Source organism: Sus scrofa, chromosome 12, assembly GCF_000003025.6.
Source record: "Sus scrofa isolate TJ Tabasco breed Duroc chromosome 12, Sscrofa11.1, whole genome shotgun sequence".
NCBI classification, from domain to species: domain Eukaryota; kingdom Metazoa; phylum Chordata; class Mammalia; order Artiodactyla; family Suidae; genus Sus; species Sus scrofa.
In genome coordinates, this window is record NC_010454.4 from 38861623 (window position 1) to 38878945 (window position 17323).

Below are 17323 nucleotides of genomic sequence, written 5' to 3' on the forward strand. Positions count from 1 at the left end.
GATGGGAACTCCTGCTCTTTATCTTTTTGATGTATACTACCTAGTTCTGCTTAAAGCCTGTCATGTCGTCGGTTTGTCTATCTCTGTTAGTTTGTATCTAACAAAGCACCATGTTCCTAGTAGACATTCAAAGAAATTGCTAATGATATGACACCACTAAGTGGATGACTGAGGGGAGCATAACTGACTTTACAGAAGAAAATGAGGTAACCTTTATTTTTATATCGAAGCTGCTATTGGTGACCAGATGGACACAAACCAATGAAAGCTCATCCTATAAATGTTTGTAACACTTGAATTCATCTCTCCAGACTTACATTATTTTCTTTTTTGAAAGCATGCGGAAGTTCCCTGGGCTAGGGATTGAACCCACCACAGCAGTGACAACACAAGGTCCTTAACCCACTGGGCCACTAGGGAGCTCCTAGACTTACAATCTTTTCTCTCTCTCTCTCTTTTTTTTTTTTTTTGTCTTTTTACCATTTCTTGGGCCGCTCTCACGGCATATGGAGGTTCCCAGGCTAGGGGTCGAATTGGAGCTGGAGCCACTGGCCTACACCAGAGCCACAGCAAGAATGGATCTGAGCCGCGTCTGCGACCTACACCACAGCTCACGGCAACGCCGGATCGTCAATCCACTGAGCAAGGGCAGGGATCAAACCTGCAACCTTCTGGTTCCTAGTCAGATTCGTTAACCACTGCGCCACGACGGGAACACCTTGTCTCTCTTTTTTCTTTGTCTCTTCATCTTTTTCTTCCTGCTCCTTATTCCAACACTTTTTTTTTCTTCCAACACTTTTCTTTTTCCTTTCCTTCATTTTCTTTCCCTTTCTCAGTGACCTGACTTGCCAATCATCCAAGACTAAAAATTTCTCTTGATCTGCACTCCTAGGGCACTTGAATTCATCTCTAGAGTACATAAATTTCAGGAGCCTTTTCACAGGCTGACCCTCCTTAGTACACCTTAGGCTGCACTACACACATTTTCACCACTCTTAGGAATTTGCGCCATCCAGTGGCTAAAGTTGCTAACTTCACCCTCAGAAAAAAGTAATGTGGATAAATAATACAAGAAACAAATGAGAACAAATATGAAGCCTGTATTATTCACCTGAAGGGAAAAAAAATTCATAATAGCCAAATTTCATCCTATTTTAAGTTATATTTTCTTTTCTTTTCAGATCTGAATCTGCAGCATATGGAGGTTCCCAGGCTAGGGGTCAAATCAGAGCTGTAGCTACCAGCCTATATACCACAGCTCACAGCAATGCCAGATCCCTAACCTGCTGAATGAAGACGGGGATCAAACCTGCATCCTCATGGATACTAGTCAGATTCGTTTCTGTTGCACCATGATAGGAACTCCTAAGTCCTATTTTCTAAAATTTAAAATAGTATGAAGACTGTGTTTAAGGGTATAGTCATGTCATGATCTCCATAGAAAAGAAGAATTAACAGCACAAGCTATAGGGTAAAGTCTTTTTTTTTTTTTTTTGCTTTTTAGGGCCTCGCCCATGGCATATGGAGGTTCCCAGGCTAGGAGTCGAATCAGAGCTGCAGCTGCCAGCCTACACCACAGCCACAGTAATGCCAGTTCTGAGCTGCATCTGCGACCTGCACTGCAGCTCATGGCAACGCCAGATCCTCAACCCACTGAGCGAGGCCAAGGGTTGAACCCACATCACCATGGATACCAGTCAGGCTTGTTACCCCTGAGCCACAACAGGGTAAAGTCTTTATTGCCCTCTAGAAAAATCAAACATGCACCCGAAAAGATACTGAATGTGAAGACTTAAAAACGATACATATCATAATATCAGCAGTTTAATTTATTTCTTCTACAATGAACTATCTTGGATATGACTATGTCAAGGACATATGCCAAAGGGTAGAATTAATGAGTTGGAGACACATCTTCAACTTTGCTAGATGGCATAGACTCCAAAGTGGCTGCAGCAAATACATTCTTACCAGCAGTAAAGAGGATCCCTACAGTTTCACCTCCTCCCTAACTTGGAAATCTGAGACTTTAAATTTTTGCTAATCTGATGGCTATGAAATAGTGTGTCGTTGTTACTCCTATATGCATTTTCCCGCTTAATGGTGAGGTTGACCATCTTTCTATATTTACTTGCCTTCAGGTTTTCTGTTTTTATTTATTTATTTTTTCTTTTTAGGGCCGCACCCACAGCATATGGAAGTTCCCAGGCTAGGGGTGGAATCAGAGCTGCAGCTGCCAGCCTATACCGCAGCCACAGCAACATCAGATCCGAGCTGTGTCTGCGACCTACACTGTAGCTCGAGGCATAGCAGGATCCTTAACCCACTAAGTGAGGTTGGGGATCAACCCCACATCCTCATGGATGCTAGTCAGGTTCATAATCTGCTGAGCCACGATGGGAACTCCCTCCTTTTTTTTTTTTTAAAGTCTAAGTTTGTTTTTTTAATTAAAAAAATTGGGGGGTTCCTATTGTGATTCAGCGGGAACAAATCCAACTAGGAACCATGAGGTTGCAGATTCAATCCCTGGCCTCGCTCAGTGGGTTAAGGATCCAGCATTGCCTTGAGTTGTGGTGTGGGTTGCAGAGGCAGCTCGAATCAGGTGTTGCTGTGGCTGTGGTGGAGGCCGGCAGCTGTAGCTCGAATTGGACCCCTAGCCTAGGAACCTCCATACATTGCGGGGCAGCCCTAAAAAGAGAAAAGACAAAAAAAAAAAAAAAAATTTTGGCCGCCCTGCAGCATATGGAATTCTCAGGCCATGGATCAGATCCTAGCCACAGTTCCAACCTACAATGCCACTATGTCAATGCTGGATCCTTAACCCATTATGCCAGGCCAGGTATTGAACCTACGTCCCAGTGCTCCAGAGGTGCTGCTGATCCTGTTGTACTACAGTGGGAACTCTAAAAGTATATTTCTAATAGAAAACATATTCCTCAATGCATATTTACACATAAATGAACATCTGTCAGACTCTGAAGCTTTGGGAAGCATTTGGTTCCAAGACTCTGTTTTCATTTTGCCTTCTATGGCTGCCTTTACAAAGCTATTGGCATCTAAACATCCCACAAAACTGAACATATTTTTCTTCTTTCTTTTTTTTTTTTTTGGTGGCACCCATGGCCTATGGAAGTTCCCAGGCCAGGCCCCGAACCCATGCAGTGATTTCGACCTGTATCATAGCTGCAGCAACGCCGGATCCTTAACCCACAGCACCACGCTTGCCAAAATGAACATACTTCTTAGGAGGGCTTCAAGGATTCCCACCTTGAAGGACTCTGCTTTGACAACACATATATGACAAAATAAGGTAGCTGATTCAACAGCATGTTCTAATCTTTTTTGTTTGTTTTTGGGGGTTTTTTTTTTTGTTTGGTTGGTTTTTTTTTGTCTTTTTGCTATTTCCTTGGGCCACTCCCGCGGCATATGGAGGTTCCCAGGCTAGGGGTCGAATCGGAGCTGGAGCCACCGGCCTATGCCAGAGCCACAGCAACGTGGGATCCGAGCCGTGTCTGCAACCTACACCACAGCTCACGGCAACGCCGGATCGTTAACCCACTGAGCAAGGGCAGGGATCGAACCCGCAACCTCATGGTTCCTAGTTGGATTCATTAACCACTGCGCCACGATGGGAACTCCTATTTATTGGTCTTTTTAGGGCTGCACCCGAAGCATATGGAGGTTCCTAGGCTAGGGGGCTACTGAGCCATAATGGGAACTCCCTAATCTTATTCTTTACTGCAGGAAGAGAAAAGAGCAGCTCTCAAAAAACTACTAGTATCTGTCACTGTCTTATTCTGAAATTAAATCAGCTAAGTAATGCACAGGTTCAATTTCAGAGTGATTTATTCAGATATTGCTTTCCTAGGCATTTAGAATGACTCCATAGTGTTGAAAAGAATTGCAACCTGTAGCAATATCTAAACTCCGGGTCCTATTTTCCACTAAAAAGCACTGAGCTCTCCAGAGTAAGCCAGAAAGTACCTTTGCCTAACATTTTTATTTGTCTAAGCACAGGGAAGATGCATTTTGGCAGAACAGACAGCCCGTGTGCCAGAATGACGTCACCTTAGCGAATCCTGGCTGGCCTCCTCTTCTCTCGGCTGTGGTATCACTGTCTATCCTTTTTGCTCCCTCCTCCCTATCTAAAAGGAAGTAATCTGATTCCCATATCTATACTTTCTGCGAACTCTAACATGCTCATTCTTTCCTGGTGGATGAATTTTAAGTCTTTTATCTCTAACTGTAGATAAGAGTAATAGCTAACACATACTGCACATCTACTATGTAAGAATAAAATCTTCGTCTTCTTTGAAAGTAACATTACGAAACAGGCAGGCTAGGGAGCACATTACCGGTCAGAGCAACCACAACAGCCTCGGGAACTGTCTCCCCACAGCCCCTGGCCTGCCTCTCTCCAATCTGTACTCAGTTCTCCCCCCTGCAGACAGAGTGAGCTTTCCAGAATGCAAATCTGAGCTGGTCACTCTTCCGCTAAAAATCACTGGGTGACTGCCCAGTTACCAGAAGAAAACCCCAAATCCTTAAGACAAACTGCCAAGGTAAATCAACTAGACCTCAATTTAAAAATTAAAATTTAAGACTGCCAAGTCCCAGGAGAGTCTCGCCTGTCCCCAGTCACCTGTCAGGCTCTGAAACTCTGGGAGTCACATTTGGCTCCGGGATTCTGTTTTCATTTTGCCTAGAATTTGGCTGCCTTTACAAAGCCATTCGCCTTTATGTCTAAACATCCCACGAAACTGAACATATTTCTTTTTGGGGGGATGGAGGGCACACCTGTGGCATAAGGAAGTTCCCAGGCCAGGGACTAAACTTGCACCACAGCAGTAACCCTACAGTCACAGCAGTGACAACACTGAATCCTTAACCCACTGAGTGACCACGGAACTCCTCCATTTTCTTTTCTTTTTTTTTTTGCTTTTTAGGGCCACACCCATGCCATATGGAGGTTCCCAGGCTAGGGTCGAACCAGAGGTGTAACTGCCGGGCTACACCATAGCCACAGCCAAGCAGGATCCGAGCTGCGTCTGTGACCTACACCACAACTCATGGCAATAGCAGATCCTTAACCCGCTGAGCAATGCCGGATCTGTAACCCACTGAGCGAGGCCAGGGATCAAACCCGCATTCTCATGGATCCTAGTAGGGTTCGTTAACCACTAAGCCATGATGGGAACTCCTCCAATGAGCACTTTTTAACCTTTATCTTTGACTTCTTTGATTTGTCATTGTTGACTAATCCATTTTCCTTTAAGTACTCTCAGTGCTATATTTTTAGATTACTGAGCAGGTGAATAAACATGTACTTAAACAGGCCACCAGAAAATCTGAGGTACCAAAATAAAGATAATGAAGAAGACATAATCAAAGAGGTCAGCAGAGAAAAATCAGAATTTTGTTGGACTTCCCTTAAACATATTTTATGGCTTACATTTTTATTTTAAATTACATGGGAAGCACCATAATGTTTTCAACTATTTAGAGCCTATAGGTTTGGGGTTTTTTTGGTGTACCTTCGGCATATGGAAGTTCACAGGCCAGGGATCAAACCCGAGCCACAGCAGCAATCTGAACCACAGTGTTGGATCCTTAACCCACTGAGCCAGTAGGGAACTCCTAAAGCCTATAGAGTCTTAACCCTCTGCTGACTACCTCCCGCCACCCCCACCTTTGGCACCACTTCTTTCTCTTCAATCTACTTGTCCCTTTTTGGACTATAGGTTCTTTGTCTGGGTCTTGCCTGTTGCTGTCATCCAGTTTTCTATTTTCCACCTTGCTTTTCTCTTTTTCCATTCAATAAGCTCAGGCAATCTCACCCTCTCCTATGGCTTTAAAATTCTCAGATTTGTGCAGACTTCCTAATGTGTACCTCTGACCCAGAGCTCTCCTTTAGCTTTTGAACCTGCCTAGTGAATGTCACGTGAGCGTCCTACAGACACCTCAGAGTCAACATATCAGAACAAAACCTGCCCCTTTCCGTTCATGTCTGCTCTTTGCCTTTCAAGGGGAGGTAGCTCTCCTGTCTTGGGGAGCAGCGCAGTCATCCACCCAGTTAACCAAGCTGGACATTTGAGAATCACCTTTTTTTTTTTTTTTTTTTTTTTTTGCTTTTAAGGGCTGCACCCACAGCATATGGAAGTTCCCAGGCTAGGGATCAAATCAGAGCTACAGTTGCCTATGCCACAGCCACAGCAACTCGGGATCCAAGCAGCATTTGGGACCTACACTACAGCTCACAGCAACGCCGGATTCCTGACCCGCTGAGCAAGACCAGGGATTGAACCGGTGTCCTCATGGATACTAGTCAGATTCGTTTCTGCTGTGCCACAACGGGAACTCTCGAGCATCAATTTCTGTATCAGTAAAATAGGAGTGATAATATCCCCTTAAGGGGTTTTTTAAGGACTAAAATGAGAAAATATATACAAAGAGCCTTACACAGTAGCTTTTCAGTACCAAGTTGGGAGGAAAACACTGCTGTGTCATTTTGAAGAGTCTGTTCGTGTGTGTGACTGCATGATTAAATAGTAAAGAGCTTCAGAGAAAACTTGTCCTTGGCATGATTATAGATTCTAGAAAATTAATAAAGTGAGCAGACAAACACTAAAAAAATGCATTTGGCTGTGTAAAAATAACCAATTACAGCCATTTATGTAAATAGCTTAACATTTAAGGCCTAATTATCATGCAGCACAATAACAATTATATATATCATTAAATATGCATCAGATTAACCTTGTAGGTTTTATCTGATTACAGTAGTACTCACTCTGTACTCTACAGAACATTCCCATAGTTAATTGCTCATAACGCCTAAATCTGTTCACTGTTTACATCAATTAGATGAGACAGCTCCTGTGTGTATCCTGCATTTGAGGAAAGGCTGGATTATCCATCCTTGATTGCAACTATGCATTTGCCCTATTCCTGTGAGATAATGTACACTCTTTTTAGTTTTGTATAGTGAGGAAGGTGCTAAAGAAGCAGGCTGTGAAGAAAATTCTGTTCATCTATTTGTTTTATTTATTTTGGCTGTGCCCATGGATGTTATTTATTTATTTTGGATGTTCCCAGGCCAGAGATTGAATCCATGACACAGCAGTGACCCAAGCCGTTGCAGTGCCAATGCCGGATCCTTACTCTGCTGTGCCAAAACAGAACTCCAGAAAATTCTATCGACTTCCTTGGTGTTTTGGAAACCCACAGGTTACTAGTAGATAGTTCTTGATTTAAATAATGAAAATATTCTAATGTCGAGCATTAGTCAACTTAGCCTCGAACAACTTCTAAGCAAGCCCCATGGTCATACTATGGAGCACTTCTAGAATTAAAATTAAAACTACGGGAGTTCCTCATGGTGCAGCAAGTTAAGGATCCAGTGTTGTTACTGCTATGGCTCTAGTCCTTGCTGTGGCTTGGTTTGATCCCTGTGGCCTGGGAACTTCCACATGATGCAGGCATGGCCAAAAAAAAAAAAAAAATTAAAAGTACAGTTACAATTTATTTGACTTCCACCATGAACTAGGTATTATACATACATCATCACATCCTTATAAAACTCATAAATTAGGTATTATTATTCTCATTTTATGTATGAGGAGAAAAGAGGCACAGAAATATAATAACTTGCCTAAATTCTTTTTTTTTTTTTTTTTTTTGTCTTTTTACCATTTCTTGGGCCACTCCTGCGGCATATGGAGATTCCCAGGCTAGGGGTCTAATCGGAGCTGTAGCTGCCAGCCTACGCCAGAGCCACAGCAATGCGGGATCCGAGCCATGTCTGCAACCTACACCACAGCTCACAGCAACGCCGGATCATTAACCCACTGAGCAAGGGCAGGGATCGAACCCACAACCTCATGGTTCTTAGTCAGATTCATTAACTAAATTCTTAAAGGGAGTCAAGGGAGGAGACAGGATTCAAATTCTGAAAAGTTTCTAAGTACAAGCTCTTTCAATTACATTAAACTGGGCCAGGTTTCTCACAATTCATATTTCAAATATTTATTAGGCACTTGTTGGTTGCAAAAGAGCATAGACCACCTACCATCAAATAATGCAAAATACTTTAAGAGGCTGTTTTGAATGTCAAAAGGTGGAGGCCTGGTCCATCAGGCTGAAGAGCATTCTGCCTGGCTGCCTAGTAGGCATTTAAAAGTGTTCTGATAAACAGGAGTCACTCAGCAACAACACATCCCTGGTACACCAAATTTTTTGGATTCTACCCAAAGCCTGCTGATTCAAGGGACAGGTACGCTATGTTTTGTGGAGATCAAAAAGAAGTCAGCGAGGTGAGGAAGAGGCACAAGAGATGAGCAGCAAAAGGCTGGACTTAATGAAAACTTGGCTTAATGGTCATGGGATTAATGAAAATCCTAATATCTGCTAGCTTTTCAGTTTTGTATAGTTAGAGTTTATTAGTTACATTTGGACAGATCTGATTTTAATTGTGGCTGTACTACCTAGTGACTGAATGACTTTGGGCAAGTGGTTTTACCCCTCTGAGCCTCACTTTTTCTCTCATCTGTAAAATGGGAGGCAGGAAGGTCCTTTCAGCAGAGTTTTTCCCTCTCTTGTTCACCTTTTAGATCTTTGGGGCCCTCTAACCTATGCAGAAGCACCCTAGACAGGCCACTGTGTGGAGACATAGCTATATGTAGACATCATATTTCTTCAAGTAGATTTGCAGGAGTACTTCAACCCTTCCTCTGAAAACTGGGTGAAGTTGATCAAATTAAAAAAAGCAGTCTAGGAGTTCCCGTCGTGGCGCAGTGGTTAACGAATCCGACTAGGAACCATGAGGTTGCGGGTTCGGTCCCTGCCCTTGCTCAGTGGGTTAACGATCCGGCGTTGCCGTGAGCTGTGGTGTAGGTTGCAGACACGGCTCGGATCCCGCATTGCTGTGGCTCTGGCGTAGGCCGGTGGCTACAGCTCCGATTCAACCCCTAGCCTGGGAACCTCCATATGCTGGGGGAGCGGCCCAAGAAATAGCAACAACAACAAAAAGACAAAAAAAAAAAAAAAAAAAAGCAGTCTAGGAACCTCATGGAAGGAAAAGGATCCCCTAACTCCTTTGACTAGGGTGGCCACAAAAGGAGAATGATACAGAGGGGTGGAGGGAATACAGGCAAGCAGAGTGCAAGGCTCCTGAATATAAGAGCCTGGAGCCAGGGCTTCTGCAAAAGTGCCTTAGTGTGTGAACTCAAAGAGCTGAGACCTAAGAGTTGCAACCCTGGAGGCTCAGGCCTTTTTTTCAGTGAAGCCCTCTCTACTAAGTGCATCACAGGGAATGCCTGGCCTTTAAGAGACCCTGGAAGAGGGCTCTGCTCCTGGACCTAAATCTCTGGCTAATTCACATGAACTGTGGTTATCTCAAAGTTTAAAGGGGAGGACTGCTGAAACCAAGAAGGCAGGGCTAGACTTTCAGGCTTTCTGTTTTTATCTATTTGTATACTAGATTACAAAGAGCCACCTCAGTTACACACACCAAAAAAAAAAAAAAAAAAAAAAAAAAAAAAGATGAGATAAAGCTTATAAAGTCTTTCAGCACTCAGGACACAGTAAATAACTAGAAATGACTGATAATCATTTCCATAGGGAGGAAAGCTCAGAAACTGCACTTCTGACACTAATCACAGCAGCTAAAGCAGCTAAAGCAGTTGAAGAAGAGCTGTTGGGATATTCTGGATTTGGAAACAGAGCAGCTGTGTTACAGAGCCTAACAGTAGGATGCAATTTTCCTTGAGTTCAAAAGTCAACCTTCTCAGTAAAGAATGGAAGGGCTTGGAGCAGGTGCTGTAAGTCTGCCCTGAAGGTCAATCTTCAAAAACAGCAGTCCAACATGGACTGATCTTGGATATTGATAATGCAAATTTCTGTCTTTTTTTTTTTTTTTTTTTTTACTTTTTAGGGCTGCACCTGAGGCATAAGGAGGTTCCTAGGCAAGGGGTCAAACCGGAATTATAGCTGCTGGTCTACACCACAGTGACAGCAACTTGGGATCTGAGCTGTGTCTGTAACCTACACCACAGCTCATGGCAACGCCGGATCCCTAACCCACTGAGCAGGGCCAGGGATTGAACCTGTGTCCGCATGGATGCTAGTCAAATTCGTTAACTGCTGAGCCATGATGGGAACTCCTGCAAATTTCTGTCTTAAAGAGAACAAAAGTTGTTTTGTCAGGTTCCTGTAGAGATAATGTTTAGTGAGGGGAGCAACAGGGTACTCAGTCATTTCTGCTATGACAGGTTAAACACAAGGTGCACCGGAAGCCTGTGAAAGGGCTACTAAACCCAGATTTTGGCGAGGTGAGGGGCATGTCAGCAGAGATATTCCTGAGGAAGTGATGTCTAAGCTGAACTGGAGGTAGCTCGAGAAGGAAACCTGGAAGTAACAGAGGGAGTAAGGGGAAACGGAGGTATTTCCAATTGGTTGAAGAATGAAGTGTAGGAAGGAGCAGTGATGACAAAGAAATAGGAAGACACTGGACCCTGAAGGGCCTTCTACAAAGAGTGACCATATAATTTACTATACAAACAGAGCCAGTTCTGAGAGTGAAATGAGACATTACCACTAATTATATGGGGACAACAGGAGTAAAGCAGGACTGCCCCAAGCAAGTCAAGGACTTAGGGTCACCCTCCTTGTAAGTCATATTCAGGTGTTTGGACCTCCAGTGAAAGCATAAATTGGGCATCTTCTCTTTTTAATATTTTTGCCTGAGTGGCTCCATCCATACCTTTGCCTTTACTTGCTCCTTTTGCAAATATTTGTCCAAGATGCACTTCAGGGTACTGAGGTTACAAAGAAGACACACAACCAAAGAAACGATTCTGATACACTTATACAATTCCTAGCCTTGGCCTCTCTTCTAAGCTCTAAATTCATTTATGTCATTTCCATTCTGATTGCAAAAAAGAGACCTGAAACTTCCCCTCCACATCTGTCTCCCTTCAGCTGGTCTTATAACTGATGCCACTATCCACCACGTTGCTGAAGACAGAAGCTCTGAACAGCATTGCCTTAATCACTGATCTCCTGCTCCTCACTGTGAATTTTAATTTCTCCATATTTTTCTTAAGCACAATGACTAAATTGGGGCTTAGAATTCTAATGAGGGCCTAACATCAATTGAAGAGGAAGGGGGGTAATTTCTAGATGTGTGAATGCTGTTTTTAATGAAGAGATTCCAGTACTGTGTGGGACTGTTTTTCCACAGTAGTACAACATTGATGACTCATATTCAGTTTGTTGACAGTCATGACGTCCAGATCTGGATATATGCCCTAGCCTCATCTCAAAAAATTTCACTCTAGGTGAGAAAGACATGAAGATAAGTCCTAATTGTTTGACCCCAATTTCTGTTTGTGGAGAAGGTGAGAGTGGTTGTAAAGGTGTGGGTGAAATAGCTATGTTCATAAACTGTTGAACAAATTGCTGGACAATTTATATTTTATTTTCATTTATCTATTTATTTCTTGTCTTTTTGTCTTTTTAGGGCTGCACCTGCGGTACATGGAGGTTCCCAGGCTAGGGGTCTAATCGGAGCTGTAACTGCTGGCCTACATCACAGCCGCAGTAACACAGGATCCGAGCCATGTTTGTGACCTTACACCAGAGCTCACGGCAACACCAGATCCTTAACCCACCGAGCGAGGCCTGGGATCGAACCAGCATCCTCATGGATGCTAGTCAGGTTTGTTAACCGCTGAGCCATGGTGGGAACTCCTGAACAATTTATATGTTAAAGAGCAATTTTAATGTTTCCACCATCTAGTCTGCACACAACTGCCAGAGTTGATCCTTTTAAAACAAGTCTGATTATTCCTTTGTCATCAACCTTTCCATGGTACACTATCACATTCTAATAACATCCCAAGTCCAGCACAGCTTACCAGGTACATGATCTGGCTTCTGCCTATGTTTCCCAACTTGTTTCTCTAATTTGCTCCAGCCACACTGGTCTCCTTGATCCTTCTCCAACATGCCCAGCAAGACCCATCTCAGGGCTATTTTAATTGCCTTTCTCTTCTCCTGGAACAATTTCCCCCTCTAGAAATTCACACAGCTGCCTCCCCCATTTAATGATTAGATTTCTGCTTATGATTAAGAGGACTTCCTTGTCTACTGCATCCAACAGAGTGTCCCCACATCACTCTTATCCCTTTATCCTGATTTTTTTTCCATAAAAATTGCCACATTACTGGGCATTATCTATTATATACTATGTGTATTGCTTATTGTCTAAATATTGCTTATTGTCTACCTCCTCCACGATGAGGCAGAAACTTTGTTTTGTTCACCGAATTCCCAGCACCTAGAACTGGTATCTACTCATTAAAAATTTGATAAATGAAAATAGATTTCCAGGGTATATCAAATGTAAAACTACTTTATATTTTTTGAATGAAGTATAGAAAAATATCTAGAAGAATGTAAGGCAAAATGGTAACCATTTAACATGGTAGGAGCTGGTTTTCATTTTTTGTTCATGCAAATATTCTTTTTTTTTTAGAACGAACTTGTATGACTAAGAAATGAATAAAAAGGCCACACAGGCAGGTGTAAATGATTTCTCTAAGAGGTTGGGCAAATTGATGGAAGAAAGACTTCTAAATAGATGCATGAGCATAATGGCTAAGACAAACCACTGTTTGAATGCCCTTCCCCAACACCATCTAGCTGTGTGAACCCAAGTTATTTACAAGGTAGAGTCTAAAGGTCTTCACCTGGAAAATGGGGATGATAATATTACAAGTGTCTTTTCCATAAGGTTATTTTTGAAGATTAAATGAGACCATGTATGTAAACTCCTTTGTACAATGCCTGGCATGCAATAAATACTCGACAAATGGCAGCTATCATAATAATAATAATTAGCAGTAGTAACAAGAGATGTTGGGACATACCTAGCCCTCAAGACTGACATCAGAGTGGACCACCACATCCTCTCATCATCGCGCCTCAATTTGGGCACCTAAAGCCCAAAGAGAGGATGGTTTTTCCAAAGAAGATAATTTCGACGTTCCAGAAGCATCTGAATCAAACGTACCCCATGTACCCTTGAACCATTCAGGCAGTCTGGTTAATCCATGAGTAGCACTGCAAGACCCGGCCTCGAGGGGGGACCACCACTCGCCGTCCTTGGGCCCAGTCCCTCAGCCTCCATTTCCTTTGAGGCTGCAACAGGGGTGGCAGGAATGTTACAAAACGCAAAAGCGGGGCTGTACCGGCCCGCTCCAGCTCACCGCACTCTGGAGGGGTCAAACGGCAGCACGCATCCGCAAGTCTGCGGCGACGAGCAACGCGCCCCGAGGGAAAAGTGATTACTGGTCCGACTCAAAAGTCTGGCAAACTGCTCAGAGCCCCATCCTCCCAGGCCTCTGCTGGAGGCGGGCGGCGAGCTCTCGGCGAGGTCAGGGGCTGGAGCTGAGAGAGGGGAGGCGGCGAGCGCGCGCCACGCGGCGGGGCCGCGACGGCTGGGGCGGCGCCTGGGCGGAGGCGGCGAGCGCGCGGCCCGCTCGCGCCTGCGCCGCTCGGGAGCGAGCACGCAAAAGCCCGGGCGCGCGCACGGCTGGCGTTTCCTCGGCGCGGAAGAGGGGGACGCGGCGAGGTGAGGCACGAGGCGCTGCGGCACGGGTGGTGGCGTGGTGCGGCGCGAACCCCTCTCGCGGGACGAGGGGGAGAAGGCGTCCTCGAGGTTCCCCGAGGGTGGGGGAGGGCTGCGGACCCCAGCGGCGTCGGGGGCGAGAGGGTGAGTCGGCCCGACTGGCGCGAGGCGGGGGCCACGCCGTGCGGTGGGGGAGGGCGGCGCGTGCCCGGCCCGAGCCCTGGTGCCCCGCCCCGCCGCGAGCCTGGCGACTCCCGCCCCCTGGGCGGTCCTGCTGGGTTCCGGCCTCCGCTTTCCTGACTTTGCGTTGGAGGGCGTAATGCGGCTCACGACAGCGTATGGTTGATGTTACCTGTTGTTCTCAAGTAGGCCTTCCAAATAGATATTTCAGGTTCATTTTAGAGCTGTGCTTGTCTGAGCCTCCAGTAAAATGACTTGCCCAAGATCACAGTTAATAAGGAACAAAATGAGGCTTCGAATCTTGTTTGCAAAACTCCAAGCCTGCCCCTGTCCTCTGAACTGCAGTGAGTGAGTAATCTTCACGTCCCTTCCCTCCTCCCAGTAATTTCTTTGAACAAAGCAGATGTTAATTTGGAGCTAGCACCCAGCCTTTCGTGGGTATTAGCGTCAGAAATGTCTCCTGTGTGAAAAAAAGACGGGGAAAAAAAAGATTCTGCTTATTGCAGTATTGCACTTACAACGTGGAGTGTTCACGAGACTTTATATAAAGTTCCTTACTTGACTATCTCTAGTTGACCTCTGAAGTGACATTGCTATTCACTACGTCTAGGACATTGTGCCAGTAACACAATCTTTTAGCATTTCCTTTCCCTCCTTGAAAAAGCAACATGTCTCTGAAGGTTGTAAGGATTCAGAGATGATCCACATACAGTGGTACCACAGTACCTGGTATATGAGAAAAGTTCAATAAGTTTTGGCCATTATTTTATTATTAAGTGCATGATACCACTTACTAAACTCACTTTTCTTCAGACTCATTTTCCTGGGGCTAGACCAGAGGGAGAACCACCCCAACCTACCCTAAAAAAGACAAGTTCATTGACAGTGTTGTATATTCTTAATGATAAATTATTCTCCAAGCCAAAACTATCCAGTGAAAGAAGTCACTGCAGGAAAACTAAGGATGAATTAACTTTTTTGTAGAATTAGCATTTATTTGTCCATTACATTTTTGTTTATTGAGTTCTTTCTGTGTGGCATTGTGTATGGTACTTTAAGACATACAAATTTGTATTTGATGTAGTTCCTGTTTTCATTTAGGCTAGAAATGGGAAAAATATGCATCCATAAGTAATCTTCACAGAGCAGTGTGAAAAATGCCGGAGAAGGGATAGATAAAAAGCTATGGGGAGGAGTTCCCATCGGGGCTAAGTGGTAAAGAACCCGACTAGTATCTATGAGGTTGTGGGTTCAATCCCTGGTCTCATTCAGTGGGTTTAGGCATTGCCCTTGAGTAATGGTGTAGGTCACAGACATGGCTGGAATCCCACGTTGCTGTGGCATAGGCTGGCAGCTGCAGCTCTGATTCTGTCCTTCGCCTGGGACCCTCCATGTGCTTCAGGTGCAGCCCTAAATTAAAAAAAAAAAAAAAAAAAAAAAGCTATGGGAGGAGTTCCCACAGTGGTGCAATGGGTTAAGGATCTGACATTCCGAAGCTGAGTCGTAGGTCTCAGATGCAGCTTGGGTTTGATTCCTAGCCCTGGGAACTTGCATATCCTGAGAGTGTGGCTGCAAAAGGAAAAAAAAGCTATGGGAGTATAGAAGGTGATATTGGCTTAGTGTGAAATATGAGTTCATTTATGTCTTAATAAAGATACTTTGTACATGGTACTTAACTGTTAAATATTTGTTCAAAGAATAAATTAGTGAACAAAATTTGTCATAATAGATAGGGTTTTTTTAGTTTGTTGTTGTTGTTGCTATTTCTTGGGCCGCTCCCGAAGCATATGGAGGTTCCCAGGCTAGGGGTTGAATCGGAGCTGTAGCCACCGGCCTACACCAGAGCCACAGCAACTCAGGATCCGAGCCGCATCTGCAACCTACACCACAACTCACTGGGCAAGGGCAGGGACCGAACCCGCAGCCTCATGGTTCCTAGTCGGATTCGTTAACCACTGCGCCACGACGGGAACTCCATGGTTTTTTAGTTTTCTAGTGATAAAAGTTCATTCGTATTAAAGTATTTTTGAAAAGATAGAGAAATGGAAAAAAAAAAAAATTTGTGCCATTTTTGGGAATGAGTATCTCAACAACCAGAGCTCATGAACCAGATTCTTTGGCTAGTGAATGACTGAGCTCTAACTGCCCTCTGTCCTTGTATATCTTACAAGATTCAGGTTCTGTAAGAAGAGTTTTAGTTGCTTTAGCTGCTATGGGGGTGGGGGACGGAGTGTTATGATTTGCAACAACCTACTCCCCCAAAGCCGTGTGAAATGTGGGAGAGTCACTTTCCTTCCCTAAGGAAGGAGGGCTGAGGAGAGAAGTGATGCTGCACAGAGAGAACCAGTTGTTGCCTATTAGAAATATATAGCCTTTGTAGAGGGCTTATCATGGGCCAGGTGCCATGGTATATTATTTATGTGGATATTGATTATTTTAATCCTCACAACTCTAGGAAGTAGATATGATTGTATCATATTCATTTCCAGAGGAGGAAACAAGCTTATAGAGATAAAATAATTTGCTTAGCATACAAAGCTAGGATGTGGTAGAGTTGAGTAAGTTATATTGTCTTCTCTTGTCCTTTTAAGTGATTTCCTCTTCCATGTGCTGCTTTTGTTTGTTCGTAGGAGGGTCGTCAAGCTTTGGTGGATGTGTTGGCCATTTCTAAAATCTCCTTGAGGGAGCCCTACATTGAGGAAGATCAAAGCAGCCAGCTTGCCAACTGCGGGATGGACCGTTTGGGTTCCTTTAGCAGTAAGTACTGTGGGAACAAGTCCCAGGTGAATATTAATAGCAAACTGAAGTGGAAGTTGATCAGAGAAGAAAAATAAGTACTTTGCAGTTAAACAAAGCCACTTGAATCTAATCCTAAAGGCCCAAGAGTATCAACTCAAGATAAAATAACCAGTACTACACATGACACAGCATATCACCCTAGGTCTTATATGAAAACTAAGTTCAGGTGTTCCAGGCATAGTATGATTAACTTGTAATTAGAATTCTACCAAAGTAGTTTGATTTCTTTTTAGAACTAATAACACACTTCAGGTGCTTTGGTAGGAAATACTATCAGTGATAAAGGAAATGCTCCCAGCCCTGCTTTTTTGGTACTTGTATTCTAAGAGTAAACCGTATAGTATAGTAGTGATGCAGAAATGTGTGACATACATGTAAAATAAATCCAGGCACCCACAACTATGGAGGAAAAAAATAAGCTTTTTCTTTTACTCTGAAGATAAGGGATTTGGCAGAAGTAGAAATCCATTATTAGATGTTAATAGTGTCCTAATGAGAAGACTCAGAAAAACGCGTTTGGGGGCGTATCCTCTTCAACATAATTTGCTTAGCAAAAATTTTTTTTTTCTTCTTTTTTTTTGTCTTTTTGCTATTTCTTGGGCCACTCCCGCGGCATGTGGAGGTTCCCAGGCTAGGGGTCGAATCGGAGCCGTAGTCACTGGCCTACGCCAGAGCCACAGCAACTCGGGATCCGAGCCGCGTCTGCAACCTACA

General features: G+C 43.9%; 2 protein-coding genes across 7 annotated transcripts in view; one reads left to right on the forward strand and one right to left on the reverse strand.

Moving 5' to 3' along the window:
- The window catches only part of ACACA (acetyl-CoA carboxylase alpha), a 294152-nt gene extending 280707 nt beyond the window's left edge, over positions 1 to 13445 (reverse strand). Inside the window, exon 1 of one of the 3 annotated variants that reach the window (XM_021066236.1) lies at positions 13073 to 13445. Coding sequence is in view for 1 of the 3 variants with exons in the window: in XM_021066227.1 (XP_020921886.1) it covers positions 12930 to 12949 (20 nt within the window). In the remaining 2 variants the exon portion in view is untranslated. Of the gene's footprint in view, positions 1 to 12929; positions 13028 to 13072 lie in introns of those variants that run through there. The other 2 variants (XM_021066235.1, XM_021066227.1) reach the window with 2 other exon arrangements.
- Positions 13534 to 17323, forward strand: part of TADA2A (transcriptional adaptor 2A) — a 52856-nt gene continuing 49066 nt past the window's right edge. Inside the window, exons 1-2 of one of the 4 annotated variants that reach the window (XM_021067335.1) lie at positions 13534 to 13633; positions 16441 to 16567. In XM_021067335.1, the coding sequence (XP_020922994.1) occupies positions 16543 to 16567 (25 nt within the window). In that variant the 5' untranslated portion in view covers positions 13534 to 13633; positions 16441 to 16542. The other 3 variants (XM_021067336.1, XM_021067337.1, XM_013989944.2) reach the window with 3 other exon arrangements.